Below are 27,975 nucleotides of genomic sequence, written 5' to 3'. Positions count from 1 at the left end.
AGCTTGTGTGAGCCAGGCACCGTTCCAGGCAGCAGAGACAGATGGAAAGGTAAGACACAAGCCCCTGCCCTCAAGGTGCTTAGCATGTGCTGGAAAACCGGGTACGCAGACTCTTGATGCTGAAGCAGAGGGGCGTAGGAGTACAGAGGAACCAAGGAGAAGGAGCAGCGAGGTGTCCTTCGGATGGCCTGGTGGAGGAGGGAATACCACAGACTGATACTTAGAGTTGATGGGGACATTCGAGCCCCTGAGAAAGAGCAGGAAGGTGGCTTATGTAAAGGCGCAAAATCGCGCAGTGTGTATGGTGTTTGGGAACGTCTGAGGGGGTCTGTGGAGCCAGAGCACGGGGGGCAAGGCGGGGTGGGGTGGGGGCCGGCAGTGGGGTGGAACCAGTGTCTCAGCCCAGTTGTGGAACCTTGATTAGACGGTTCTTGCCAGCATTGTAATGAGTAGATTCAGGGTAGAAATACCCTCTCTTTTTTTCCCTCCTTCCTCCTTCATCCCATCCCCCCTTCCAAAAAGGTAAGCTAAGCTCTGGACCAGAACAGGCAGCAGTGGCTCTCTGCCCTGAAACCATCCAGACTCCTCTGCTCTGTGGGCCTTTTTGTTTATTTGAATCACTTAAAGCCCAAAGTGGGCCTGAGCCCAGGACTCTAAGTCACAGCCATGGCTCGCCATAGCCATCTGCTGTTTTCCACTCTGCCCCCTTCATTCCGTGATCAAGACAACCCATGTCGTTCAAAGAAAAATACCTCTGCAACCTGTTTCATCCCTTACTCTTGTCTTCACATTTGCTTTAAGAGTTATTATTTCCCTCCAGTTTTTCTGTATTTATTCAGGCAGAGAGAAGAATAATAGGTCCCTTTCCAAAAAAGAAGAAAACAGAAAACACAGCATGCCCACTGGTTCTCTGGATAATGTCAGGAGAGTACGGAATGAAAATGAACACCGGGAGCCGGCTTCCCTATCTCGTTATAGTCATGGGCTTGGGCATTATGTTTGGAGGGTCCCTTTGCCCAGCATCGTTGAGTCGCCACTTATGTGTTTGAGAAACTGGTCAGCTCTGTGAGGGAATGATTCTGGGCAAAGGCCGGCCAAAGGAAGCATTGACTGTTTGCTTTAATTCCAGAGTACTTTGTATTCCTGCCTTGTAGCTCTTAGCAGAGACTGGCCCAAAGCACAGTACTCAATCTTGTCCCCACTCCCTGCCCCCATCCCAAATCAACCTCCAGAAAGTTCCAGCTCTTTGGCAAAGGCACACATTCTGTTCTACTTTAAGTTTCATCAGAAATTCAAGTCCTCCGAGGCTCTTTTCCCTTGTGGGGCCGTGAAACTTTGACTTTGCTTCTTGTCTGCCCTTCTGGAACCAAATACAAGGAAATTCATGGGTTTGGGGAGAGAGTGATGGGAACCCAACTGGGCACAGGATACTAGGATAAAGCTGTGGCGCCCTGAAAGTGGCCTGCTCTGCCAACATATATAAATTCATACAGTCTGAGCTTGACACTGTATAATTTGGCCCAGAACAATATGTATTTTGAACTCATTTAGGTGAATGACTTTGGCATTCCAAGTACCCACTGAGGGAGTCTTTATCAGGCTGCATTTGCCTTATGCAGAAATAGGTCTTTGTTCTGAAAAATGGCCTCAGAACACACTTTGTTGAGCTGTCTCCTTAAGTGAGTGTCATCCTCTCTCACCCATTCCAAAAGATCCAAGAATGCAGTCTTGAAATCTTGCTTGTAGGAAATGCAGAGATTGGTAATGAAGGAGATATCTTTGTAGACTTAGTTTTCCCAAGACTCACTGTTTACATTTTTTTTTTTAATGTAACCAAGCCATAATTACATTTTACTTGTTGTGGTTCCATCTGATTGTATTGTTGAAGGACTATTTTTGAATCTGTCCAAATAAACTCTGCAAACTACTTCCACAAGGATGTACTCCATGGGGCTGGAGCAGCCTTCATCCTGAGTGTACAGAGACACAAACAGTTTCCCATTGCATGCTTTCTAATTACATAAATGCAGAAGGGTGGAAGGGAGAAAGTGGAAATTCTAAGTACCAAAAAGAATGTTAAGTTTAGAAATAACAAGCTCATCTGGAAGCTATCACCACTTTTTTCCTTAAGTGTGCTTGCAGCACCACTTCCCCTCGGACACCAAAGGATGAGGTCGGGGTGAGCACAGGCCTGGGCAGGAGCAGGGCAGAGGTTCCCGTGTTCACCACGCAGCCTGTCTGTGGAGCTGGTGTGAGAATCTGTGATCACTATTAGAGCCAGAAGTGTCCCCAAGGAAGAGGACCGATGGGGAGCAAGGAAGAGGCAGGAGGACTCTGGGAAAGAGCATAGGATTTAGTCAGGAGCAGGGTTGGGGCTGCGGGGGTCCAAGTTCCCATTCCACCACTTACCTGCCAGATGACTCCCTTCTCTGCAAAGGGACAAAAAAGAATCCCTACTGTATAGGCTTTGGGAGTTACATATATGTGCTAACACAAGTATTAAAAAGAGGTGAGGGACGCCTGGGTGGCTCAGTGGTTGCACGTCTGCCTTCAGCTCAGGGTGTGATCCTGGAGTCCCAGGATCGAGTCCCACATCGGGCTCCCTGCAGGGAGCCTGCTTCTCCCTCTGCCTGTGTCTTGCCTCTCTCTGTGTCTCTCATGAATCAATAAGTAAAATCTTTTATAAAAAATAAATAAAAGGAGGTGGTTGCTATTTGAATCAGAATGGAGTACACCGTATTTATTATTAAGGGTGGGTAGGGGACTGTCCCAGTGCGGAATGGGTGTAATCCTAAGGCTCAAGGAGTCTGGTTCTTTTTTTTTTTTTTTTTTTTAAGATTTTATTTATTTTTTCATGAGAGACAGAGAGGCAGAGACACAGGCAGAGGGAGAAGCAGGTTCCCTGTGGGGAGGCCGATGTGGGACTTGATCCCAGGCCCCTGGGATCACGCCCTGAGCCAAAAGCAGACACTCAACCACTGAGCCACCCAGGCATCCTGGGAGTCCAGTTCTTAAGAGTCTAAATTAGCAAGATCTGAGAGGGAATGGATGTCTCAAATGAATTTCGTGTAATAAACTGAAAGTAGTTAGAAAACACTGCATCTTCATGAGTATTAGTGTCATTTGTCTTCACTCTGCTCCATTGAGATACGCGTGCACAAAGCCACTGTGGCATCTCCCTTCTGTAACTACCTGAGCTAACACTCAGAGTTACTCTGAGCACGGGGTATGCTGGGAGGGGCAGGAGGACAGGGGACACTAAGGAATAAGAAGGGAACTTAAGACCTCCTCGGGGAGCTTCGGGCATGGTAGGAGGCGGCACCGCGAGTGAACATGTGTGTTCAGGATATTTGGCTTCAATCATGCGATCCTCAGGTTGGAGCACAGAGCCAGGAGATGCGAGTGGGGGAAGGCGATGTCAAGAATTCTTGGAGGAATTCAGGAGTGGGCAGGAGAAGAGTCTTTAATAGGGGAGAAACTGGGACTAGAAAAAGGAGCCCATTATCAACTGTCAGCCGAGTCATCTTTCCCTATTCCTGGTCCAGCCAGTCTGAGCCAGGCAGAGCTTAATTTGATCACTTCAAGTGACTATATAATACTATTTATGGGGCACATACGTGGTGACAGTTACTGTTCTAAGGCTTTATATACATCATGATGCTTAATTTTTATAACACACCCAACGAGAGAAGTACTCATATCCTCATTTTATAGAAGAAGAAACGGGGCAGCCCAGGTGGCTCAGCACCGCCTTCAGCCCAGGGCATGATCCTGGGGTCCCGGGATCGAATCCCACGTCGGGCTCCCTGCGTGGAGCCTGCTTCTCCCTCTGCCTGTGTCTCTGCCTCTCTCTCTGTCTCTCATGAAAAAATAAGTAAAATCTTAAAAAGAAAGGAAGGAAGGAAGGAAAGAAAGAAAAAGAAAGAAAGAAAGAAAGAAAGAAAGAAAGAAAGAAAGAAAAGAAAAGAAAAGAAAAGAAAAGAAAAGAAAAGAAAAGAAGAGAAAAGAAAAGAAAGAAAAGAAAAGAAAAAGAAAAGAAAAAAGAAAGGAAAGAAAGAAAAAGAAAGAAAGAAAGAAAAAGAAAAGAAAAGAAAGAAACAGCTTTGGAAAGGATAAATGAACTTGCCCAAGGACAAACAGCCAAGAGGTGATACAGGCAGGATTTTTATCTGATTCCAGAACCTAAGCTCTTAACTACTCAGTTGTAAACTGTTCAAACTGAGGAGGGTCCAAAAAATAAATAAATAAACTGATGAGGGTCATTCAGAGGGGCTCTCGATCCAGTTTAAGTCTGATTTGACACACTTGAACTAGTTGAAATCCGTTCCATTAAGTTTAAACTGATAACAAGTTGATCCAATTTGAAATCAGCTGTCTTTATTTAAAAAACAATTCCTGTTTATTAATCAGAAACATAATTGGGAATCAGAGCTTCCTTGCAAACATGAGGAAGCATCATGACATTTTATTGACCCGGGCATTTTAAAAACTACACTTTTCTTTTTTTTTTTAATTTTTATTTATTTATGATAGTCACACAGAGAGAGAGAGGCAGAGACATAGGCGGAGGGAGAAGCAGGCTCCATGCACCGGGAGCCCGACGTAGGATTCGATCCTGGGTCTCCAGGATCGCGCCCTGGGCCAAAGGCAGGTGCTAAACCTCTGTGCCACCCAGGGATCCCAAAAACTACACTTTTCAATTAGTTTTTTAAGACATTTACAAATAGTAAAATGTACCTGTCGCCTGGTTTGAAAATGAAAACCCTCTTTACAATGTATACTGGTGATATTTATACTACCTTTATACTCTACTTTTAAGAGGCTAAATTTTTTTTTTTTAAAGATTGTATTTATTCATTCATGAGAGACAGAGAGAGAGAGAGAGAGAGAGAGAGAGAGAGAAGCAGAGACACAGGCAGAGAGAGAAGCAGGCTCCAGGGAGCACGACGTGAGACTCGATCCCGGGACCCCAGGATCATGCCCTGGGCTGAAGGCAGGCGCTCAACTACTGAGCCACCCAGGGATCCCTGAGGATAAGTAACTTGATTTGATAAAATTTTACATTTACAGAAAAGTTGTGAAAATAAGGGACTCCTTTGTACGTTTTACCCATGTTCACCAATTGTTCACACTCTTCCTTGTCCACTGTACCATTCTGTGTATCTCTCTGTGTGTGTGCAGTATTTTTGAGCCATATGAGAGTAAGATGGAGACATTATGTCCATAGACACACAACTATTTTAGTGTATGTTTTCTAAGAATAAGGACATTCATAGGTAACCACAGTACAATTATCGAAATCAGGGAATTAATAGGTGCCCAGCTGGCTCAGTCAGTAGAGCATGCAACTCTTGATCTCGGGGTCATGAGTGCGAGCCCCACGTTGGGTATAGAGATGGTAAAAATAAAATCTTTAAAAACAAGGGGCGCCTGAGTGGCTCAGTCTCCGACTTTTAGCTCAAGTGGTGATCTCCGGGTCGTGAGTTCGAGCCCTGTGTCAGGTTCTGTGCTGAGTGCACAGTCTGCTTGAGGTTCTCTCCCTCTCCCTGTACCCCTCCTCCTGCTCACATGCACTCGTGGTCTCATGGACGTGCAAGCTCGCTCAAGTAAACAAGCACAGTCTTTAAAAAAAAAATTAGTAAATCAGGGAATTGACATTAATACAGTAGTATCCTCCAATCCACAGTACATGTTAAATTTTGTGAATTGTCAGAACAACACATCTTCCTGCCCTTTGCTCAGTCCAGACTCATGCGCCGTATTTAGTCGTCAAGTCTCTTTTTTTTTTTCTTTTCTTTTTTTTTTTAAGTCTCTTTCTTTAATCCACAACGGTTCATCAGCTTTTCTTCTTGCTCTTGACATTTTTGATGAGGACAAACCAGTTGCTTTGTAGAGTGTTCCTCAGTTGGGTTTGCCTGTGGTTTCCTCACGATTCATGATTAAATTTAGGTTTTGCAGTTTGGGCAGAGATGTATCTTTCTGATGCATGGATGTCCACGTGTCTTCACAGTAGTGCAGTGAACTTTGCTCACTTGGTGTAAGGGCTGCTGGCTTAGTGTCTCCAGTATACATTTATTATTTTTCTTTGTAATTAATAAATAAATTATGGGGGAGATGCTTTTGACACCGTACATATCCTGTTCCTCATCAAGCCATTGTGATTTTTAGCATCCGGTGGCAATTTCCAGAATTCATTATTTTTCATGACTTGACGTCATTATGAGGAAGAACTTTCCCTTCCTCCCAAGCTATTTGTTCATTTATTTCTATCATTATGGACTCATGGGGTCTCACTTTATTAAATTGATTATAATCCATGATTGTCAACATTTGTTTCTCAGATTATCCAGGTATGCCTGTTAGGAGCTCTTCCAAGCTGGCACCTGTTTTCTTCTGACATACCCACTCCATAAGGACAAGGTAGTCCAGACTCTTCCAGTGTTTTCTTTACCCCAGCCTTGGAATCCTGCCATTTCTCCAGGGAGCCCTGGTTCCTTTTAGGGGAGAGTTGTGCCCATTTCTGTCCATGTGTCACTGTTCCGCAGAGCCAGGAAATAGGTGTGTGGGTGCGTGTATGTGACCTTTTTTTTTTTTAAATTTTTTTTTTTTTTTTTATGATAGTCACAGAGAGAGAGAGAGAGAGGGGCAGAGACACAGGCAGAGGGAGAAGCAGGCTCCATGCACCGGGAGCCCGACGTGGGATTCGATCCCGGGTCTCCAGGATCGCGCCCTGGGCCAAAGACAGGCGCTAAACCGCTGCGCCACCCAGGGATCCCATATGTGACCTTGAGTTTGTACTGATAACTAAAGTCCCAGACCTAGGGTTTTGTCTGGCCTAGCCCATCCTAGTTTGTAACTCCCTTATCTAGCAGTGAGAAACCTGGCTTTGGGGATTTAATTGCTAAAGAGCAGTATTTATTATCCGTGATATCTACTTGGCTCCTGTGTGTTGATGAGTGGAAATCCTCTGTGATCCCCGAGAGGCGGAGTATGAGTTCCCTCTGGTCTCTCGGCGTGTCCTTTTTCCTTACCTTCTACGTTTTCTGCTGTCTACACCTCTGGAAGCGATCAGGACCCAGAGTACAGTTTTTCTTGTCCTAATAATTATGAAACAGTTTTATCCTTATTAATTTTCAGTTAGGGAGCTGAGTTTAATGTTCCATACATTTTCAAAACCCCTAAATTAACCTTTTTTTCAAGTGGGTGGCTCTGGGCGCCTGGGTGGCTCAGATGGTTTAGTGTCTGCCTTTGGCTCAGGTCATGATCCCAGAGTCCCAGGATCGAGCCCCACATTGGGCTCCCTGCTTGGCAGGAAGTCTGCTTCTCCCTATGACCTTCCCCCATCTCGTGCTCTCTCTCACTCTTTCTCTCCTAAATAAATAAATAGAATCATTAAGTGGGTGGCCCTGACTGATCATTTGTATGGGTCAGTGACTTTCAATTAGAAGAAAGGCTTCCCCAGGTTTTTACTATAGAGCATCCTCTGTTCTCTTCTGAGCTGCTTCCCTAGGTCACTGTGTAATCATGAGAAAGTCACTCAATCTCTCTGGGCCTCATTGTAAGACGGCTGTAATGATCCCTTCCTGCCACACTACACATGTGAGGTCATGCGTGCACCGTGTTATTTTGGAGAAAAGTGGGACAGCCCACTAAATAATATTTCACTATATAATCAACTATGTAACAAGTATGACCAGGTGAATCATTTTGCCGTTTAAAATGGACGTATATCAATATCACACGACAGACTCTTTTTATTTTTTTTATTTATTTTTATTTTATTTTATTATTATTTTTTAGATCTCATTTATTTATTCATGAGAGACAGAGAGAGAGAGAGGCAGAGACATAGGCAGAGAGAGAAGCAGGCTCCATGCCGGGAGCCTGATGTGGGACTCGATCCTGAGACTCCAGGATCACGCCCTGGGCCAAAGGCAGACACTCAACCACTGAGCCACCCAGGCGTCCCGACAGACTCTTTTTAGCACAGAAATAAAGACTTCACTTCCTCTTCACTCTATGGTGGACTTTGTGCACAAAATTCAAGTTCCACTTGTTTTACTAGGAAAAGTCCTCCTGTCGAGGGGTATAAGGTAATTATAGATCTTTCCTTGATCCCTTCTTTTTCTTTTTTTTTTTTTTTAAGATTTTATTTATTGATTCACGAGAGACACAGAGAGGCAGAGATACAGGCAGAGGGAGAAGCAGGCTCCACGCAGGGACCCCGATGTGGGACTGGATCCTGGGACCCCAGGATCACACCCTAAGCCAAAGGCAGATGCTCAACCACTGAGCCGTCCAGGCGTCCCACCTTGATCCCTTAAAGACCAGGAGATAGAGCCATAGAAGGTGAGCGTTAGAACATGTCGGTCAGAAGCCACATCCTTCCAGGTTTCTTGACTCCACTCCATGGGCCCCAGAAACCAGTCATAAAGCTGCTTTTTGGGCTGACCCCAAGCCTTGTTCAGTCAAGGTAGGGGAGGTCTTGGGGGATTTCTTTTACCTTACCAGAATCTCTGTAAGACTTGCGGTGGCCTCTCAACCTCCAGCCTCACCCCCTTACCCCAGGTTTTTTTTTTTTTTTTTTTTTAAGATTTAATTCTTAAGTATCTCTATACCTAACATGGGGCTCAAACTCACAACCCCGAGGAGGGCCCTGGCTGACTCAGTAGAGTTGGGATGTAAGCTCCCTGAGGCGACTCTTGATCTTGGGGTCATGGGTTCAAGCTCCACATTGGGTATAGAGATTACTTAAAATCTTGCGGGGATCCCTGGGTGGCTTAGCGGTTTGGCGCCTGCCTTTGGCCCAGGGTGCGATCCTGGAGTCCCGGGATCGAGTCCCGCATCGGGCTCCCGGCATGGAGCCTACTTCTCCCTCTGCCTCTCTCTCTCTCTCTATCATAAATAAAAATAAATCTTTAAAAAAATAAAATAAAATAAAATCTTGGGGTACCTGGGCGGCTCAGCAGTTGACTGTCTGCCTTCGGCTCAGGTCATGACCCCGGGGTCCTGGGATTGAGTCCCACAGCGGGCTCCCTGTAGGGAGCCTGCTTCTCCTTCTGCTATGTCTCTGCCTCCCTCTCTGCGTCACTCATGAGTAAGAAAATTTAAAAAATCTTTAAAATGAAATAAAATCTTAAAAAAACAAAAACAACTCTGAAATCAAGAGTTGCATATTCTACCGATGAAGCCAGCCAGGTGCCTCCTGAACCCCCAAAAGTTTTAACACTGTTTTGCGCCCATTGTTCATAAATTCTCAGCAGCTCCCCAGTAATGCACAGGGTCTCAGTCCAAATTTCTTTGCTTAGCATTCAAGACCCTCCACCAACCAGCTCCTCCCTCGGCCTCTTCTGCCCACTGCCCTCTCCAGAGTAAGTTAAAGGCTAAGAGCCTGAGCTCTGGAGCCACACTTTGGGGGTGGTGGGGGTGGTGGTGAGGGTTTGAATTCCAGTTTGGACACTTACTCGCTGTCGGGTCCTGGAAGTTACTTACTCTGTCCATGCCTTGCTTTCCTCATCTGTAAACGGGAACGGTGACGATTCCTTCAAAAGGTTACTAGGAGAATAAATTCATCAACATATGACTTCGTTACTCTAGGAGAAGCCTTTTGCCTGGTCCCTGGCCTACAGTCATGTTGGGTTATATCATAATTTCCCCCCCTTTATTCTCCACACAGCAGCCTGTTTATAACAGAAATTGGATTATGTCAGTCACCTGCTCAAAACCTTCCGGTGGCCTTTCATCCCATTTGGAGAAAAAGCCAAAGTCAATCCAGTGGGCTCCAAAGACCCTGCAAGGTGTGGCCCTCCCGGTACTTGTCCGACCTTGACTCTTACCACCCTCTCCCTGGTTCCTCTGCTCCAGTCGTTCTGTCCTCGCTGTGCCTGACCACACTGGCAGGCTTCCACCTCGGGGCCTTGTACTTGCTGTCCTCGGCTCGTGGTCTCTGACCGCTCTTTGCCCAGGTACCCACAGAGCTCATGCCCTCGTCTCCTTCTAGTCTCTACTCGATGTCTCGTGCTTAGTGAGATCTTCCCTGACCACTCTGGTCTTTCTGACCCTACACATACACCCTAACCCACCACTCTGCTTTATTTTTCTCTCCAGCATTTCCCACAACCTTGGCACCTACATGTTTGGTTGGCCATCTGTCTCTTCTCGTTGGGATGTAAGCTCCCTGAGGGCAGGGATTGGGGTTTGTTTTACTGCTGTATCCTTAGCCAGCACGCAGTGGGCACTCAATAAATATTTTCTGAGTAAGTGAATAGTAGTCTATTAACTCTATTTCCATCAAACTCATTATTTATTCCTGAGACACGTTTCCCTAGGGGTGACATTTTCAGTCACCCATGTTTCATCTCCACATGTACCCATTTGGTGGTGACTGTCTAGAGGAGCGATGTGAAGGATTCTGGGGCTGTATCTGGGCCAAGCCCAGGGGTGTTAACATTACTGTCATCCGCTGTAGTGCTGTGGAGGCCTGGGGGCCACACGTTTGTCAAATACAAACTTCCTTTCCTGGCCTTTTCTTTCTTAGTATGGACTGCTTTCCTGACTTGCACAAGCCCCACCCCCCCTTTTTTAAAGATTGATTGATTGATTGATTGATTGATTTATGGTAGAGAGAGAGGCAGAGACACAGGAGGAGGGAGAAGCAGGCTCCATGCCTGGAGCCCGACATGGGACTCCATCCCAGGACTCCAGGATTGTGCCCTGGGCCAAAGGCAGGTGCCAAACCGCTGAGCCATCCAGGGATTCCCCCGCCCTCCTTTTTCTTTAATGATTTTATGTACTTATTTGAGAGAGAGCATGAGCATGTACTTATTTGAGAGTGGCAGAGGGAGAGAGAGAAGCAGGCTCTCCTCTGAGCAGAGAGCTAGATGTGGGGCTCCATCCAGGACCCTGAGATCATGACCTGAGCCACAGGCAGACGCTTCACCAACTGAGCCACCCAAGTGCTCCTGACTGGCTCAAGCCTCGCTCACATCTCCAGCCCCTGTTCAAATCCTGCCTCCTCCAGCGAGCCTTTCTTAGGCATGTCAGCCCCCTGGGACTTTGCTACTTCTCATTGTCTGTGTCTGTCCTTTCCCCTTGTGCCTTCTTCTGTCCCTGTACCTGCCGCTGTGCTGGACACTTAAGGAAGTGGTCAAAGAAAGACGTTTTAATCACACTTTTTGGGGAGGTAAATGATAAACGTCTGCAAACTAGCTTAAGATTGTAAAATACTCAGGATGCCTGGGTGGCTCAGTGGTTGAGCATCTGCCTTTGGCTTAGGTCATGATCCTGGAGACCCGGGATCGAGTCCCACCTCGGGCTCCTCACAGGGAGCCTGCTTCTCCCTCTGCCTGTGTCTCTGCCTCTCTCTCTGTGTGTCTCTCATGAATAAATAAATAAAATCATAAAAAAAAAAAAGACTGCGAGAAACTCAGAGATTCCAAGGACAGGTGCGTGTCAAGGATGTACAGGGCAAGACCCAAGCCCTCGTCAGCTTCTTCAGGAGCCAGACATCTCTAGAATTCCACTCGGACCATGATTGAGCCGCCCCGTGTGGCCCCAGTGCAGATTCCTCCAGAGAGCATCTGATGGGTGCAGCCTGGCTCACCACCCACTGGGGTCTGGCCTGCCTGGGCGGGAGGGCAGGTTCCACGAGGACACTCACTGCCAGATGGCCCGATCTGTTTGCAGATGTAGCTGGAGGCCGTGTCCCCAGGAGAGGGGCTGCACAGACCCCCCCAGATGATATGCTTCTGTGCCTTCTTTTTCTCCCTGAGTTCCCATGTTCCTAAAAAGGGTACTTTTCAATGAATTTATCTGGAGCACAGAAACCTTAAGAAAGAAGGCTGTTCTTGTTCTGTAGGATGGTAAATATATGCCCAGAAGGACCAACTCTTGGGGAAGGAGAGCTTTCCTCTCTGTGGGCTTGCGTGGCCACGGGAGCTGAGAAATGGAAGAAACGATGTGAGAAAACAATGGGCAAGTGACGGTGTCCAGGAAGTGACTTCCCTGGTGTGGCCCGCCGGCATGACAGCCCTGCTCACTGTGTTCACACGAGCAGCAGGGTGACGCACACGTGCCCCTTTCCTGACAGCCCCGCTCGGACGCTGCCACAGGGGAGGGGGGAGAAAGCAAACAGGTGTGGGGCGAGGGGGGTGGCTGGGCACAGCCCCCAGCACCCCACCGCTGGCAACATCAGGGCGTCCACCGTCAGAGCGGAGGTACAGCTGGGACCACCTTGCGAGCCTGCCTGCCTGGGTGCGGGAGGGACAGCCACTGGGCTCGGGTGGACCTGGGCTGAAATTTCTCACAAATTTCCAGAATTCGGTTCTCGTCTCTGACAGTCTTCTCGCCCTCATTTCCTCCATTCTTAGCACTTGATCCCTCTTTCTGATGCTTGGCCTCCCACCCCCGCCAACAAAAGGGTATTGCTTTTTTTTTTTTTTTAGATTTTATTTATTCATGAAAGACACAGAGAGAGAGAGAGAGAGAGAGGCAGAGACACAGGCAGAGGGAGAAGCAGGCTCCATACAAGGAGCCCGATGCAGGACTTGATTCCGGGACCCCAGGATCATGCCCTGGGCCGAAGGCAGGGGCTAAACCACTGAGCCACCCAGGGATCTCCTAATGTAATCTTTTTTCCTTTTTTTTTTTTTTTTTTAAGATTTTATTTATTTATTCGTGAGAGACAGAGAGAGAGAGAGAGAGAGGCAGAGACACAGGCAGAGGGAGAAGCAGGCTCCATACAGGGAGCCCAGCATAGGACTCGATCTCTGGTCTCCAGGATCAGGCCCTGGGCCGAAGGCAGGAGCTAAACCGCTGAGCCACCCCGGCTGCCCCCAAAAGGGTATTTCAAATTTGTTCGTGGGGCCCCGGGCCCTCCCCCGGGGCCTCCCCTGGGGGCTCTCCAGTCCAGCCAGGGCCATCCCTCTGCAGACGCTGGAGAGCATCACCACCTTCTCCTTCCGCTTTCTCTGAGCCCAAGGTGGGGCCAGAGCCTTCCTGAGGCTCCAGAGGCAGGAGTGGGGGGGAGGAGGAGGAGGAGGAGGAGGAGGAGAAGGAGGAGGAGGAGGAGGAGGAGGCCGCCGCCAAGGCCAGAGGACACAGCCCAGGGGGCGGGCCCAGAGTCAGAATATCTGATTCTGCTCCTGCACCTGCTCCCAGGCTGCGCAGACTCAGGCAAATCCCTTCGTCCAGGGCCCAGGGCCACAGCAGCCGCTCCACTTCCTGAGAGCGGGTCTTGCCGCTCCGGGCTCCGCGCTGCTCCGCGTGCGTGGCTGTGGCTCTCGGTGAGCCTGCCGTTGCCTGCTCTTAAAATTCCTCTCTCACAGATGAAGAAACAGACTCAGGAAGTGCAGGAGTTGAGGAAGGGGAGGAGGAAGCCTGTGCCAAAAGCCTAGGACCCCGACCCCCGCCTTCCCTCTGCTACTACATACGAACCTTCCTGAGATGGTTTAAACCTGGGGAGCGCGGGGTGTTTTCCAGAAACGGTGCCAAGCACTTTGCACCCATTTACTCCTCGCATCCTGACTCATCACATCCCTACCTTCCGTGTCCCCTCTGAGCCGCCTCCTGGGGCTCCCCCGTCCCACCGCCCCCTCTGGCTTACTTAGTTCTTCACAGCACGTGACGATGGGAAACCCATTCACCTGCTCTTGCGGGCTCTGCTCCGTGTCCCAGGACGCTCGCCTCTCAGGGGCTGGGACCTTACGGGTCGGGTCCCCTGCTGTGTCCTCACACTCTGTGCCTTCTGGCGCACTGTAGGCACGATGAGTATTTGTTAAGTAAGTGAATGAGTCCTGACCAGCAAGTCTGTGGGGTGCCATGACCAGGTACGCTTGGCAGGGGAGGAACCCGGGGCCCAGGCAGGAAACAGCTTGCACGGAGTCGCGGAGTCAGCGGGTGATGGAGCGAGGATTCAGACCCAAGCAGGAAGGCTCCAGAACCTTCCGTGAGGAGTCCTAGCGGCCCCTCCCAGCTGCAAACGCGGAAGCGTGGAGATGCTTGGTCTTTATCTCAGAGGAGAGGGAGGGACCGAGCATCTCCCGGGCCCAGTACCAACCCCCTGATTGAGTGGGCCGGACTGGGAAGGAAGGCCTTTTGCTTGTTTTCACTCTCCAGGAGAGTGCAGAGGTTTGCACCCCTGTCGAGGCCGGGCTGACGGGATTAGAGGAAACAGCTGGCCCGAGCCCGTGCCCTGCGGGAGGGAGCTCACATTCCCGGGACTCGGGGAGGGAGCAGCTCCCCACAGCCCAGCCACATTCCAGGTCGGTCATTTTCTTGAGCCCAGATGTTTGCTAATGAGCTGGGGAGAGAGGCTTTCAGGCCTCTACCCCAGCCCTGGGCCCCACATTACTCGGCCCCAAGAGGCTGGCCCGGGGCCAGCAGGCTCTGGCTTCAGGCCCGTGCCCTGTGCCAGCCAGGCCTGTCGGGGCAACTGGCGCGCTGCTGCCAACCAGGTGTGTCTCTGCGAGCTCGGGGACTCTGACGTGACAGGTTCTGCCTTTCTTGCAGGGGCCCCGTCCCCCTGGCTCCCAGTGGAGTAGCATCCTCACGGCAGGCAGCCTGATGGGGAGAGGCTCGGAGGCAGCCAACAGGGTGTGGTGGGCACAGGAGCCCAGGCTTTGGACTGGTCGGGTCTGGGTTCAGGTTACAATTTGTCAGTCACTACTGGTAGGATCTGGGGCAGGTCGCTAAACTTTTCGAGGCCTCATTTTTCTCACCTCTAAAATGGGGATAATGTCGAGACCATGGTAAGGATTTGATAGGATAAAGCAGGCATAGCGCTTGGCATAATACCTGGCACATGACGGTAGCTGGTGGTATTATTGACAGGTCACCTTCCAGAACCCCTGGCCACACTGTGGTCATTCTGAGATGACCAGTCTTCCCCAGGCAGGTGTGAACTCAACACTAAGCCCCGTGTCCTTGATGAGGTGTTTGGGATTGCTCTAGAACTTCCCTGTGTTTCAGAGTTGTGGCTGAACCGTCAAGGGCTACCACGCCCAGCTTTCTGTGTGATCTGACAAGCTCACGAGGCTACAGTTAGCTTCCTGCAGTGCTGGAGTGGCTTCTCTCAAAATGCAGGCCTCCACTCCCCCCTGCCTTGAGAAGGCTGGTGGCAGGGCACCCGGATGGCCCAGCGGGTGAGCGTCTGCCTTCAGCTCAGGCCGTGATCCCGGGGTCCTGGGATCGAGTCCCGCATTGGGCTCCTTGCAGGGGACCTGTTTCTTCCTCTGCTTGTGTCTCTGGCTCTTTCTTTGTGTCTCTCATGAATACATAAATAATATCTTTAAAAAGAGAGAGAGAGAGAGAGAGAGAAGGCTGATGATGGGCACAGCGGTAACTATTTCCTGAGTGTCTACTTTGCACCGGGCTGCAAGGCCAGACTTTGTGGGACAGGGTCATCCCACAGACAGTAGCTGGCCTCGTCTCCTGCTGTGTGACTTTAGGCCAGTTACTTAACACCTCTCTCTGGGTTTTGCTTCTCTCACCTATAAAATGAGAATAACAATACTGTTTATTTTATAGAATTATTGTGCGGGTGACAGGTGGCTAGAATGGGACCGGGTCCCCACTGAAGTGCTCGGTATGTGTGAGCTATTGCGATTGTCATTCCACATCCAAATACATATCATAAGATGCATTTTATATATTGTAGGGTTGGTATTATTGTCATTCTCCTGGGAACACTTACCTATGGGAGCTAATAATTATTTCCATTTAGCCAAATACATCCGGCCCCTCCTTAGGCCCTGGGGACACTGGAATAAACAGGCAAATCCCTGCCTGCAAGGAGCTCTCGGTCTAATGGGGAAGAGAGACGTGCACAACCGGTGTAGAGGGGAATTGGCACAGCCGGAGGGATGGATTATGCTACCCGAGGGTCTTGGGAAGTCTTTCCAGTGTGGTGCTTGCAGAACACGTTATGGGGAGAAGAAAGGAGAAGGGAACCCCAGGCAGAGGCAACGGCATAAGCAGGAGGTAGAGGCACCGGGATGCGTCTGGGTGTGGGGCCATCAGAGCCCACCGGGAGCCCCCCAGGGTGCTCAGCCACCTGTGACATAGGTCCCCGGGCGGGAGCTTCCAGGCAGGCCGGGGTGAAATCCAGGGCCGTGCACAGCTCTGAGGGCAAAATCTCCAGGTCCCACGACTGTGTCCGGGGCTCCTCCTCTGCAGGAGCGGAGCCGTGTCCTCCTTCCCCCGAGAGCACCCGGAGCCGAGGGGGCACAAGGGCCACCGTCGAGCGCGCCCGAGCAGCTGGGCCGCGGGGGCCTGCGCTCCGCCCTCCCCGGGGGCCGGGACGAGGGAGTCGGGGTCCGGAGTCCTTCCGGGGCTCGCGCGCGCTTCTCCGGACGCTTGGACGCTGGGACCGGCGCCGGGGCGGGGGGAGGCCGGGCGGAGGGCGAGGGGCGGCGGCGTCCCGGCGGCCGGGCCCCGCGGGGACCCGGGTCGCGCCCGAGGGCGGGCAGGCTGGGAGCGCCGCGGGGCCGCGCGGAGGGGCCGCCCCCGCCTTTGTCACCGGGGCCCCGCGCGGGGAGGCCGGCGGGGGCTCCGCGGGGCTCGGGCGCGCCGTCGGGCGGGGCCGGGGCCGGGGCCGGGGCCGGGGCGCCCCCTCCCGCGGCCCGGAGGGAGCGGCCGTGCGCCCGCCCTTTCTCCGGCGCGGCCCTCCCTCCGCTGCCCCCGCCCTCGCTCCCTATTTGGAGCGGAGACACCCCTGACGTCGGAGCCGCTCGGCTCGCCGCTCCCCCGCACCGCGCGCCCGCCCGGGGCCGCAGACGGCGCAGCGCAGCCAGCCCAGCCTCGCGGGGCCGCCCCAGCGCCGCCGGCCGCCGCCCGAGCCCCCGGGGGCGCCGCCCCCCGCGCCCCGCGCCCCGCGCCCCGTGCGCCCCGCGCGCCCCCGCGCGCCCCGCACCCAGCTCCGCAGGACCCGGCGGCGCCCCGCGCGCGGTAAGTCCCGGCCGGACCGGCTCCCGGACGCTCCGGCGGCCCCGGGGCACCGAGCGCAGGGCGGGCCGGGGCGCGGGGGCAGCGCTCGGAGCTCGGCCGCGGGGCGCGCTCCCCCGGCTCCCCCGGCTCCCCCGGCTCCCCCGCTCCCCCGGCTCCCCCGGCTCCCCCGCTCCCCCCGCTCCCCGGCTCCCCCTCTCCCCCGCTCCCCCGCCCCCTGCTCCCCCCCGCGAGCCGCGGCTCCTGCCTCCTTTTTGTCCGGCCGCCTGTCCCCGCGCCCCCGTCCGCCCCCTGCCCCCGTCCCTTCCTTTCTGTCCCTCCCCCGGGTCTGCCTTCGTGTCGGGTCCCCCCGCGCTCGAGCCTCTGCCTCCACGCCGTGTCTCTCGCATCTGCCCCCGGGCGCGGGGTAGCGGGGGGCTCCGTGTGTGTGCATCTCCCGGATCCCCGGGGTCGGAGGCACGAGCCCCCCCTCGTCTCCGCGGGGTTCATGAATAGTTTCCTAGACCCGGGAACCGGAGCGAAGCCCTCCCCCTCCCTTCCGCCTGCCCCCGGGGCCTGGCCTGGGTCATCCCCCTGGAATTGAGTCTGGGGCAGGGGGAGCCCGCCTTTCCGGGGGCTCAGTTTTCTTAAGAATTCCACCCCCGCGAGGCGGCCTGGACCGGGGGCCCCGCTGCCGGCCACCTGCCCGCCCTGCTCCCTGGGCGGGGCGATCCTGAGCTTTTACAAGCCGCAGGAAAGGGGGCAGCTGCCTGCCTTGGCGTGGCCAGGGGCTTGGCAGGCATCGGGGGACCGGGGCACATTTTCAGGCTTTCGGAGGCCCTCGCCCAGCTGGAGGACACCAGCCTGTAACTACGGGAACCCCAGGAAAACAGAGGTCAGGGCTGGAGGCCAAAGGCTGGGCGCTGGCGGGGGGAGGGGGGTGGGGAAGCAATTTGTCAACAAGGAGCCCCTCACCCTTTGTTACTGTGGAAACCACCAGCCTCCAGAAACTCCCCCCAGATGCTGACACTGCTTGGGTGTGGTTTGCCTTTAGTTGGGGCCAAAGAAAAGGCGCGACTGGAGCATTTGCTTGGCGACCCCTGCCCCTGTCTCCCCCCGCCCCCGCAAGCTGGACCTCTGTCTCCTGGGCCTCCGTGGAGGGGCGGAGGGGGGAGTAGGTGGTCTGCATTAGCCACGGGCCTATCCTCATTCTTTTTAAAGTGAGAGTTCAGGCTCAGTTTGGCTCCTTCTCCCCACCCCCAGCCCCAAGGGTCGGAGGCTGCAGAGTGGGCAGGGATGCTGGTGAGGTCTGCAGTGGGACTTCTGCTGAGCAGATGTGCAGGCCGGCCCTGCAGCAGCCCATTAGCATAGATTTGTTTGGGGGATAGTTTTCGGGCTGTGGGCAGGAGGGTCTGCAGGTGGGAGAGCGTCGGTCCGGGTCTGGGGGCCACAGGGTCTGGGGGCTGTGGCCGGCAAGGTGGAGCTGCCTGGGAGAGGCGGGCCGGCCTTCGGGGCATGGGCCTGGCCCTGTGTGTCCGCCCCCCGCCCCCCGCCCCCCGGACGGTCAGTTCATGCCCTGCCAGCGCTGCCGGCCCCGGGGAGGAAGGAAGCCAGCCTGGGTGAGACTGGGGTCATGGAATCACAGTGGTCCTAGCGCGCCCGAGCCGGGCTGCCCTTGAGGGAACCCGCTTGAATGGACATTCCCAGGCCACGCTCCCTATTTTAGAGGCGGCAGATGGGAGGCCGAGGGAGGCAAAGCGAATGTTCAGTGGCTCCGTCTGTGACCACGAGACTCTCCCTCGCCCAGGCGCACAATGAGTCCGTGGGTGAGCTTGGGCCTGGACTTGTCCTCGGACCCCAGAGCGGGCCGGGGAGAGCCCGCTGAGCAGAGCCGGGCCGGGGTCTGACGCCTCTTGGCCGGCGTCCCGGAGCGACCTTTCCAGCTGCACCATTCAAGGAAGTCCTTGTGCTCCGTCCAGGACCTGCAGGGACTGCCGCACCCTGGCTGAGCCCAAGCCGAGGCCCGCGGGCCCCAGAGGCCACACCCTCCGCACCAGCAGCCGGGACAGCCTGGCAGCCAGGCCCAGCCTGTTTCCTCCAGGGTGGGCTCGAGGTGGCTGATCTCTCAAGACCCTGTGCCTCAGTCACTGGCCCCAGGGTGGGAGTCTGAGCGGGGTCTCCCTCTGGGCTCCCACCCTGGCCAGTGAGCATGTGAGGCAGCACTCGACAGCTTGAAACACCCTTTCTGAGCCATCATCTTGCAGGGTTGAGTTTCCCCCTAAATCCAGTTTCATGGGGGCTGGGGCAACGCCGGATTTAGGTATTTTTCAGGACCCACCCAGGATCTGGTGGGAGGAAGTGGGGAGGGGAGGGGCACCGTTCTGGAGGCAGGAGGGTGGGGGCCGGGTTCAGGGACCCCAGGCTAGCACTAGTGGTGCTAACCTCACTGAGGCTTTATCCCGTGGCAGCTGCCCTCTGCAGACCTTTCCACGCACAGTGTGTGCCCGCTTTGCAGATGAGGAAATCGAGGCACGGAAAGTTTAAGTTGGCCGAGGTAGGCTGTGAACTTGGGTCTGTGGCAGTCAGTGGTGGAGAGTGTGTTGTGGAGAACCCAGATCCTGTGTGTTATGTGGACAGGAAAAGTGGGACAGAGGGGCACTAGGGTCATCCGATCGGTTCAGGAGCAACACACCACCAACCCCATGTGCTGGCTGGGCCAGTCGCAGTGTCCCGGATGGTGGGCCCACAGGTGGAAGCCTCCATCCAGCCGGGGGGGGGGGGGGGGGGGGGGGGTAGGGGGTCCTATGTGGGAAAGGTGCCCAGGAGAGGTACCGGAAGCAGAGGAGAGGCTTCCTTTGCCACCAGGGATTGCTAGCCCTGCCCTCACCTGCTTCCACACCTGGCTGGTTGCTGGGAACAGTGACACCAGGGGCCGGTGTGTATGTGTGAATGGTGGGGAGTAGACCTTGCTACCGAGAAGACCCTGATTTACATGGCCCGAATATTCAGATTTACCCCAACGAGGAAATGGGCAGTGATTCACTTTTTATGCAAAATGGACTCTGCTCTACAAAGGGTTTCACCGAGGCCGTGGGTGGCCTGGAGGTCTCCCTTGAAACCTGGGCCCCTCCAGTGACCAAGGACTTCATTCCAGGCCCTGGAATCCAGGCGTCAGGCTGGGAGGCTCCCGTCAGCCGTGTTGTTGTGGGGCTCCCTTCCCTGGGGAGTCTGGGGAGTCCTAGCTCCTAACCTGGCTGGGCCTCAGAATCATGTGGGAGCACTTGTCGGTGCTCAGGCCACACCCTGGACCTGTGGGGTCAGAACATCCAGGGCTGGGGCCCGGGCCTCTGGGTATTGACGAGCATCTCCGAGCATCTCCGGGAAGATGCTAGATTCTGGGAGGTGTGGAAACAGAGAGGACCCCAGGGCCCAACCCGGAAGCCCGTTCTTGCGACCGCCCCTGCCCCTCCTGGGGACCTTCTGAACCAAGGAGCGGGAGACAGCCCCCCAGTGGCTCTCCCGCGTTTGCTCTCTGCCCTCTTGTCCCCGGTGTGAGAGCTGGGTGCTGTCCCCGTCTCCACCAGCCAGCGTCCCCTCCACTCCCCCCAGGGAACTTCCCTTCTGTGTTGTTGGCAGCCTCAGGATGCGCCTGCTGGTGGCACAAGGCCCCTGAGGATCTGGGGGGCTTGGATTTGGGAGCGGCAGTAGGGCGGTGAGAAGGCAGTCACCCCGGGCTGACGACACCCCCGATGGAACCGCGCCGCGACTCGGAGGCTCCCAGGAGCCAGGGGTTGGCCCTGGCTGGACGCTGTCACTGGGGGATCTCGTGGGTGGGGGAGTCGGGAGCGGGACTTGAATTCTGCTCCCCGGTTGTGCGAGTCAGGATGAGAGACACAGCCCGCTGGGCAGGGGCAGGGAGCTCCGGGCCTCTCGCCAACTCCGGACCATTAGGGGAGACAGAGGCCTGGAGCACGGGGACTGGTTATTAGGGTCGGGTTCTAGCCATAGGGCGTCTGCCTCCGGACCATTCCCTGGGTTCCCTGGGCGCCTTCTCTTCCTCTGTGGCCGGTGCTTTACCTTATTACTGTCCGTGTTCAAATCCTGGTGTCGTCAACCTTCACTTTGTCAGCTTGAGCATATCTCTTAAGCTCCCTGTGCCTCAGTTTCTCCCATCTGTAGAATGGGGGGCATAGCAGTGTCTAGCTCTTGGGGGGTGTCAGGACACGGGAATGCGTACGTGTGAGAGCCCAGAGCAGTGCCCTGTCCGCAGTCCGCGGCGGCTCCTGCGCCCGTGAGACGGGCCGGCGTGCGTGGGGCTCTCAGCCTTGAAGCCCCTCTCATTGCCGTTGCCCCTGCGGTGCCCTCAGCCGGGAGCCCCCTCCTCGCCCCATCGCTGGTAGCTCACTCTAATCCTGACTTAAGTCCAGAGTTAAGGGTCTCTCCTCCCTCGGGCCCAGCCGCCCCTGACTGCCCACCTGCACAACTCCTCCCTGGACCTCCCGGGCCAGGCTCTGGCTCTGAGGGGGCGTAGGGTCTGGGCCCCCAGCTGCCCTGCCTCACCCTCTGCTGTCTCCTCCACCGTCTAGAAGGTGCTCAGTGGACTGAGCGTCACACTGCGGGGACCCCGCATGCCTCGGGGAAGAGCATTGCTTGGCCTGACTTGCCGGGGTGTGTGTGTCTGTGTGGGGGATGCTTGGGGCTGACCCCTTTGCAAGGCAAGGGGGGGTTGGCCTGGGGGGAACCCTCTTCCCACCCTGGCCTTCTAGGAGTCCTGTGATTTGTGGTGCGACCTTCAGGGAGGGAGGAAGAGATGAGAATCTCTGGGTGAGGCTCTTGTTCCGGAAGGAAGGTCCCACTGCTGTCTAAAAAAATTAGCTAAGTTGCTGCTTGAAAAAAAAAACAAAAAACAAAACATAAACCAGCAAAGAAGAAAACCTGCTAGCAGAGAGCCCACCCCAGTGCGAGGGGGGCAGCAGGGATTCTTGGGGGGTGGGTGTGAGGGTGGGCGGAACGTGGGTGCATCCCCATGGCATGCCTGTGTGGGAGAGACTTGCCCAGGTCCCCCCTGCCTCCTGCTCCAGCACCAGGAGTCTGAGGCCTGCCTCGCTTTCCCTGCGCTCTCCCAGGGGACAAGGCCTGGCCAGGGCTGGGTGCCTGCTGATTGCATCCTCCCAGCCGTCCTCCCCAGCGGTGGGGCGGTGCTCCCCATCCTATGGTTGAGGCAAGTAGGGGCAGGGAGCTGAGCTTTATTTCTGGAAGTCACACGGCTCCCAGGTGGGAGGGCCCAGGGGACTGGGGGTGGGGGCCCTGCTTGTGCCACAAGCAGGGCAGTTGGCTGGAAGTCAGGGCAGCTGGCCTGGACAAGCAGACTGTGGCTCCAGCCCCCTCTGAGGGCCTGGCTGGGCCTGGCGGGTTGGCTTGCAGCCCCTGCCCCCCATCCCCCCCATCGTGGGCACCACTGGATTAGCCCTGGGCTGCTTGCTGGAGAGGCAGATGCCCTATGGCTAGAACCTGACCCTAATAACCAGTCCCCGTGCTCCAGGCCTGTGTCTCCCCTAAAAACCCACCCCTGCCCTGTCTCAGTAAGCCTGTTATTAACCCCAGCACCCCCCCAGCCCCCGCACCCCCCAGCCCCCGCGCTGCCCCCTTAGCCTGACCCTGGCCCGTGGCTGCCATCCCCACCCCCCCCAAGCTCAGGTGCAAAGCAGACCCGCCTGGGCTGCAGGCTACTCCCCATGAACTTGCTCCTGGCCCCTCACCTCCTGGCCCAGGCCTGATCTTCCTGCCCTGTCCATCGGGTGGGCAGAGTCCCCAGGGCTGGCTGAGGTCTCTGAGGGGCCCGTCCAGCCTGGGGAGGCCCCGGGAGCTCTGGCCTGGGCAGGGGGTGCCTGCAGGGACCCTCGTGGGGTGCTGTGGACTCAGAGCCTCACCCCCTGGGCACGGACGGAGGAGGGCCAGTGGGGTCAGGAAGCCTCCTGGACGCCCGGCTTGTTGAAAAATCAGTTAGGTTGCCAGTTGGGAAGGAGCTCATTGTATTTTGTTAGGATGTGGTTGGACTTAAACCGTGGGCTTTGCCGGCCGTCTGGTGAGCGAGACCGGAAACCTGGGGGTGAGAGCCAGGGTCGTGACACAGACGCAGGCGGGATGGGGCACACCGACCGACTCCCCTCCTCTCCCCTTGTCGCCCCTCCCCGCTGGCTGGGAGCAGAGGAGACTGGTCTCTGCAGGGAGATGGAGCTGAGCAGACTTTCTGGGTGGAGAGCGCGGTGCTGCAGACGTGGTCACAGCCCTGCAGGCTGCCCCCCCCCCCCCCCCCCCCCCCCCCCCCCCCCGCACAAGCCCAGCTGAGCCAGGGAACCTGGGGTTCCCTGTAGGAAGGGGCAAGACCCCCGGCACCCCCGCTTCCTGGACGCTTCACCAAGGAAGCGGGCTGAGGGTAGGACCAGGCTCCCACTCTGAGGCTGGGCATCTGTGGGACAGCCCCGGGCCCTGATCCCGGTTCAGCCATGCCCGGGCCCCTCTTGGGACTGTCCCAAGGCCCGGAATCCCCGGCTGAGCGGGACCAGTTGTCGCGCCTTGGAAGCTCGCTAGCCGTGCCCACTCCCGCTCCACCCAGGACCTTCACTCCGCAAGTCCCCAGGGGGCTTGCATGGTCTGCTGGGTTTGGAAACCAGCGTCCCGGGGCGCCTCGCTCCTTTCAGAGGCGGGGACACCGAGGCCTGGTGCCCAGGGTCGCACAGCAGGTGTGGCCTGCTGGCTCCCAGTCCAGCGCCCTTTCCCGTGCCCTGTCCCCAGAGGACCCCCTTGCAGGCCCTGCCTTCGTTTCCAAGATGCCCTGACACCTCCCTCCTCCACCATTTGGAGGTAGGGGAGAGGGTGAAGCTGGGGCACCCTGGGAGAGCCCCCGCTCAGCAGCGCTTTGCACACACGCTGCCCTGCAGCGCCACCTTCTGGCCGATTCTGCTTTAGCGTCTCCCATCCGTTGACGGGATCAGGCGCGTGGCTGGTCTGCGAGGTTGGGTTGGACCTGGCAGAGGTGGGGGTGGGGGTGTAGACGCAGGGCTTGAAGCCCTGGTGGGGAATCCAGAAAAGAAATAGCCTGGGACGCCCGGGTGGCTTAGCGGATGGGCGCCTGCCTTCCGCCCAGGGCGTGATCCTGGAGTCCCGGGATCGAGTCCTGCATCGGGCCCCCTGCATGGAGCCTGCTTCTCCCTCTGCCTGTGTCTCTGCCTCTCTCTCTGTGTCTCTCATGGATAAATAAATAAAATCTTAAAAAAAAAAAAAAACAGACACAAAAAAACAAAAAAGAAATAGCCTGGTCCAGAGTTAGCTTTTTCACCTGACGTCCAGCCAGCGGAGGTGGCGCAAGAAGTCGCCGTGGGGGACGGCGGAGGTCAGCTTTCCTGGTGGCCGACACTTGGGCAGCATGCCCAGGGGACGCGCTGGGTGGCTAGCTTTTGTGTTGCCCGGAGGTCCCCCAGCATCACAGTCCCCTGCCATCCCCGCTCACCATCCCCATTTCTTAGACAAAGAAACCAAGGCCCAGACATAAAATGTTAACTTGCTCAGAACCGCACAGTTGGTTGTGACGGTGACCCCGTTCTCTACTAGCCTCCCCGCCGAGGGCTGTCGTGTGACCGTGGTGATGCCCTCCCCAGGCCCCCGGGTTAGCAGCCTCACTGTCCAGGTTCAGAAAAGAGAAATAACTTGTCCCAGGTTGTGCTTCGCTGGTAGGTAGTAGAGCGAGGATTGGAATCCGGGCAGTCGGGTGTCTCCCCACCGGCCCCCCGTCCACAGCTCCCTGGGCCCCGCTGGCCTCACCCGCAGTCTCCGCTCAGTTCTAGGGCTCTAGAGGCCGCGGGCACGATGCTTCGGGTCCTGGTCGGGGCCGTCCTCCCCGCGATGCTGCTGGCCGCTCCACCGCCCATCAACAAGCTGGCACTGTTCCCGGACAAGAGCGCCTGGTGCGAGGCCAAGAACATCACCCAGATCGTGGGCCACAGCGGCTGTGAGGCCAAGTCCATCCAGAACAGGTGGGCGCAGGGGCTGCGGGCGGAGGGGCTGAGGACAGGGGCCGGGAGGGAGGCGGAGGCCCGGGCTGCCCATCCCTGCCTCCGCCTCGGTGTCCTGGGCACAGTGACCTCTCCCCCCACAGGGCGTGCCTAGGACAGTGCTTCAGCTACAGCGTTCCCAACACCTTCCCACAGTCTACAGAGTCCCTGGTTCACTGCGACTCCTGCATGCCGGCCCAGTCCATGTGGGAGATCGTGAGTACTGCTGCCCGCCCCTGCCCAGCCTCCGCCCAGAGCCCTGGCCTTGGCCGCGGGGTTCACTAGTCAGACCCCCCGTGTACGGGTCCGGGGCTTGTGCAGGGGGCGGGGTACGGACGTGGTCCTTGCCGCCTGATGGCTTAGCAGTCTGACACCAGTGTGTACAGGACCAGAGCTCCTCCTGAAGCTCCATCCTGATGTCAGTCACATGATGAAACCCCTGCAGTGGTTTCCCATTGTCTTAAGATGAGACCAAAATCCTTGCCGTGTCCCATGGTGCCCAGCATGGCCTGGCTCACCAATCCCTTGAGCTTTGTCTCGCGTCTCTCAGCTTTATTTTTTACTTTCTTGACACTTGACATTCTTTCCAACTCTCGTACGTGCTATGCTTGCTGCCACCACGGGGCCTTTGCACATGCTCTTTCCCCTGCCTGGGATACCTTTCTTCTCCTCCTCACTCAGTTAACGTCTGTTCATTCTTCTGCCCTTAGCTCGGCGTCATTCTCAGGGCCCTTCCCTTCCCCTGAACACTGTGTGCCTCTGCTTTGACATCTGTCCCGTCACAGTTTTCCACCTGCATTGCCGTGATTTTGGCAAGTCTGTTCCCCCAGCTAGACTCTGAATTCTTTGAGCCACCATGCCCAGAGCTGGGAGGGAGGGGTGCTCTGTGGAAGGAAAGACGGAGAGAAAAGGAAGGAAGGACAGGGAACAGGAAGAGCTGTGGGAAGAGTGTGGCATTAGGGGAAGCACAAGGTGCTGAAGGGGTCAGTGGGGCAGACCTAGGCTGGGCTGCGGGTTTGGGGTTGGGATTTCTGGACCCAACAGTTAAGTAGGAGTTACCTGGCCAGTTTGGGACAGGTGGTCGGGGTTGCATTAGGTGAGGGCCTTCCAGGCAGAGGGAACAGCATGTGCAAAGCCTCAGGCAGGTCGGGCAGCTCAGAGTTGGTGGGAGTGGCACCAGGTCAGCAAGAGGCAGCCCGGAGGTCCTGGGGGGTCTTAGTAAGGAGTCTGGATTCTTCTTTGAGTGCAGTGGGGAGCACCGAGGGGAACTGTAGGCGGGGGCAGGCCACATTGGATATCCTGCCTCAGGCTGCTGTGAGGGGATGGGTAGGGAGGTGGCGGGACTGGATGTGAGGAGACACGCCGGGTGGCTCCTGCTGATGCTCACCCTCCTCCCTGCGAGGGGCCACAGAGCTACCTGGGGTACCCCACCCCGTCCTGGCTCAGGCATTCTGGGGTCTCTGGGATGGTGGGTCCCATGAGGAGTAGGCCCTTGGGAAACAGGTCTTCCCTTCTGTCCCATCGTCCCCAGGTGACCTTGGAGTGCCCCGGCCACGAGGAGGTGCCCAGGGTGGACAAGCTGGTGGAGAAGATCCTGCACTGCAGCTGCCAGGCGTGCGGCAAGGAGCCCAGTCACGGGCTGAGCGTCTACGTGCAGGGCGAGGATGCGCCGGGCTCCCAGCCGGGCCCCCGTCCCCACCCTCACCCTGGAGGGCAGACCCCTGAGCCCGAGGATCCCCCCGGGGCCCCCCACGCGGAGGAAGAGGGGGCCGAGGACTGAGGCCCCAGCCCTTCCTCCCCTCTCGTCCCCTGTGGAATGCTGGGTCTCACCCGTGGGGGAGCGGTGGGGAGGAAGGCCGAAGCCCCCCTTTGGCACTGGATGGACTCGGATTCAGACTTGGACTTGGAATGCTTTCCGGTTGCCATGGAGATCTGAAGGGCGGGGTCGGGGCCAAGCCGCACAATTTAATATATTCAAGAGTGAGGGGAGGTAGCGGAGGTCTTCAGGGTTCTTTTTCGGAGTGGGGGGGCGGTTCTCTTCCTTTCTGCCTCCTAGAGATGTGCCTTGGGGGGAGGGAGGTTGGCTAAGCTGCTGAGGTGGGCATCAGGTCCTCACAGCTCCCGGTGGGGCAGGGCCCCTGGGGTGCAGAGGGTGGAGTGGGGGTGGGGGGCCCTGAGCTAAGGGCGGCGACCTTGTCCACAGCAGCCTTGAGGGAGGGGCTGGGTCCGGCCAGGAAGACCCCTGGCCAAAGCTCTAGCCCCATAGGCCTCCCCCAAAGCCTCCCATCCCCAGGGCAGCCTCTCCCCAGTGGCACCAAAGTGGCCCTCCCTCGATGGCGTGCTCAGGAGTCAGGTCTGGGCAGGACCCTGCTGACTCATGGCCCTGCAGCCTGGAGCCAGGCTCTCGGGCTTCCTTGGCTTTCCAGGGGGTGGAGGAAGGCCAGGGAGGAGCTTACTTGGGCTGGGGGGGAGGGGAGGACTCCCAGAGCATCTCTTGAGTACCCCTCCCCATCCCAGATGCTAGTGCCTCCCACTGCCCCCCCAAATTGGACCCCACAGAAAGCTGATGGAGCCAGCCTTCCCCTCCTGGGGGGCTCTTCCTAAATATCTGACTGGTGTGGAGGCTCCAGGGAGGGCCCCGGGTGGGATGGACCCTGGCTGAGCCTCAAGAAACGAGGAAGAGGAGGGGGGAGGGCTCCTGTCGGCCAGTGTCCCCACAGCTCTCCCGGCACCCAGTTCCCACACCTCCCTCCCAGCTGCACTTTAACCCAGAGGGGGAGTGGGGTCCTGGGGACAGGGCGGGTGAGTCTGCTCCTCTGTCCCCGGGGCGCCGGCAGCTCCCCCAGCCCCTGTCCCGGGGGTGCCCCGGCCCGTCCTCACGGCTGTTCCGACAAGAGCTTCTGGAGCTTGTAACGAGTAGATTGTTTCCCTGAGTTTTCTCATGAATAAATTCGTTCAATGCTTGTGTTCTCTTCCTCACTGGGTGGCTCTGCTGACCCAGGGT

General features: G+C 56.3%; 1 protein-coding gene and 1 long non-coding RNA gene across 5 annotated transcripts; one reads left to right on the top strand and one right to left on the bottom strand.

The window, feature by feature from the left end:
* Positions 1 to 26: 26 nt before the first annotated feature.
* Positions 27 to 27,934, top strand: NBL1 (NBL1, DAN family BMP antagonist). Of its 4 annotated transcripts, none has more exons than XM_077899373.1 (4): positions 27 to 49; positions 24,759 to 24,953; positions 25,076 to 25,187; positions 26,503 to 27,934. In XM_077899373.1, exons 1-4 carry the CDS (start codon positions 42 to 44, stop codon positions 26,749 to 26,751), a joined length of 564 nt encoding a protein of 187 aa, XP_077755499.1. In that variant the 5' UTR covers positions 27 to 41; the 3' UTR covers positions 26,752 to 27,934. The 4 variants fall into 4 exon arrangements, with proteins under 4 accessions (XP_077755499.1, XP_077755500.1, XP_077755501.1 ...); XM_077899374.1 differs by lacking the exon at positions 27 to 49 and adding an exon at positions 16,868 to 16,944; XM_077899375.1 differs by lacking the exon at positions 27 to 49 and adding an exon at positions 17,679 to 17,815.
* Positions 24,391 to 27,862, bottom strand: LOC144314812 (uncharacterized). The gene is made up of 2 exons (XR_013380665.1): positions 26,031 to 27,862; positions 24,391 to 25,855 (listed from the first exon to the last, which is right to left on the bottom strand). It is a non-coding gene; the product is annotated as an uncharacterized LOC144314812 (long non-coding RNA).
* Positions 27,935 to 27,975: the final 41 nt, after the last annotated feature.

Source organism: Canis aureus, chromosome 5 (assembly GCF_053574225.1).
Source record: "Canis aureus isolate CA01 chromosome 5, VMU_Caureus_v.1.0, whole genome shotgun sequence".
Taxonomy (NCBI): Eukaryota; Metazoa; Chordata; class Mammalia; order Carnivora; family Canidae; genus Canis; species Canis aureus.
Note: the sequence above shows the minus strand (reverse complement) of the source record. Positions and strands in the feature narration are given on the sequence as shown.

Bases quoted from the DNA above. Each gene is read 5' to 3' on its own strand.
- NBL1 (XM_077899372.1), top strand. From the start codon at position 18,436: ATGGGCCTGGCCCTGTGTGTCCGCCCCCCGCCCCCCGCCCCCCGGACG. The intron at 18,540-24,758 runs GTGAGACTGGGG...GTCTCCGCTCAG, and splicing joins GAGGAAGGAAGCCAGCCTGG to TTCTAGGGCTCTAGAGGCCG. The intron at 25,188-26,502 runs GTGAGTACTGCT...CATCGTCCCCAG, and splicing joins CCCAGTCCATGTGGGAGATC to GTGACCTTGGAGTGCCCCGG.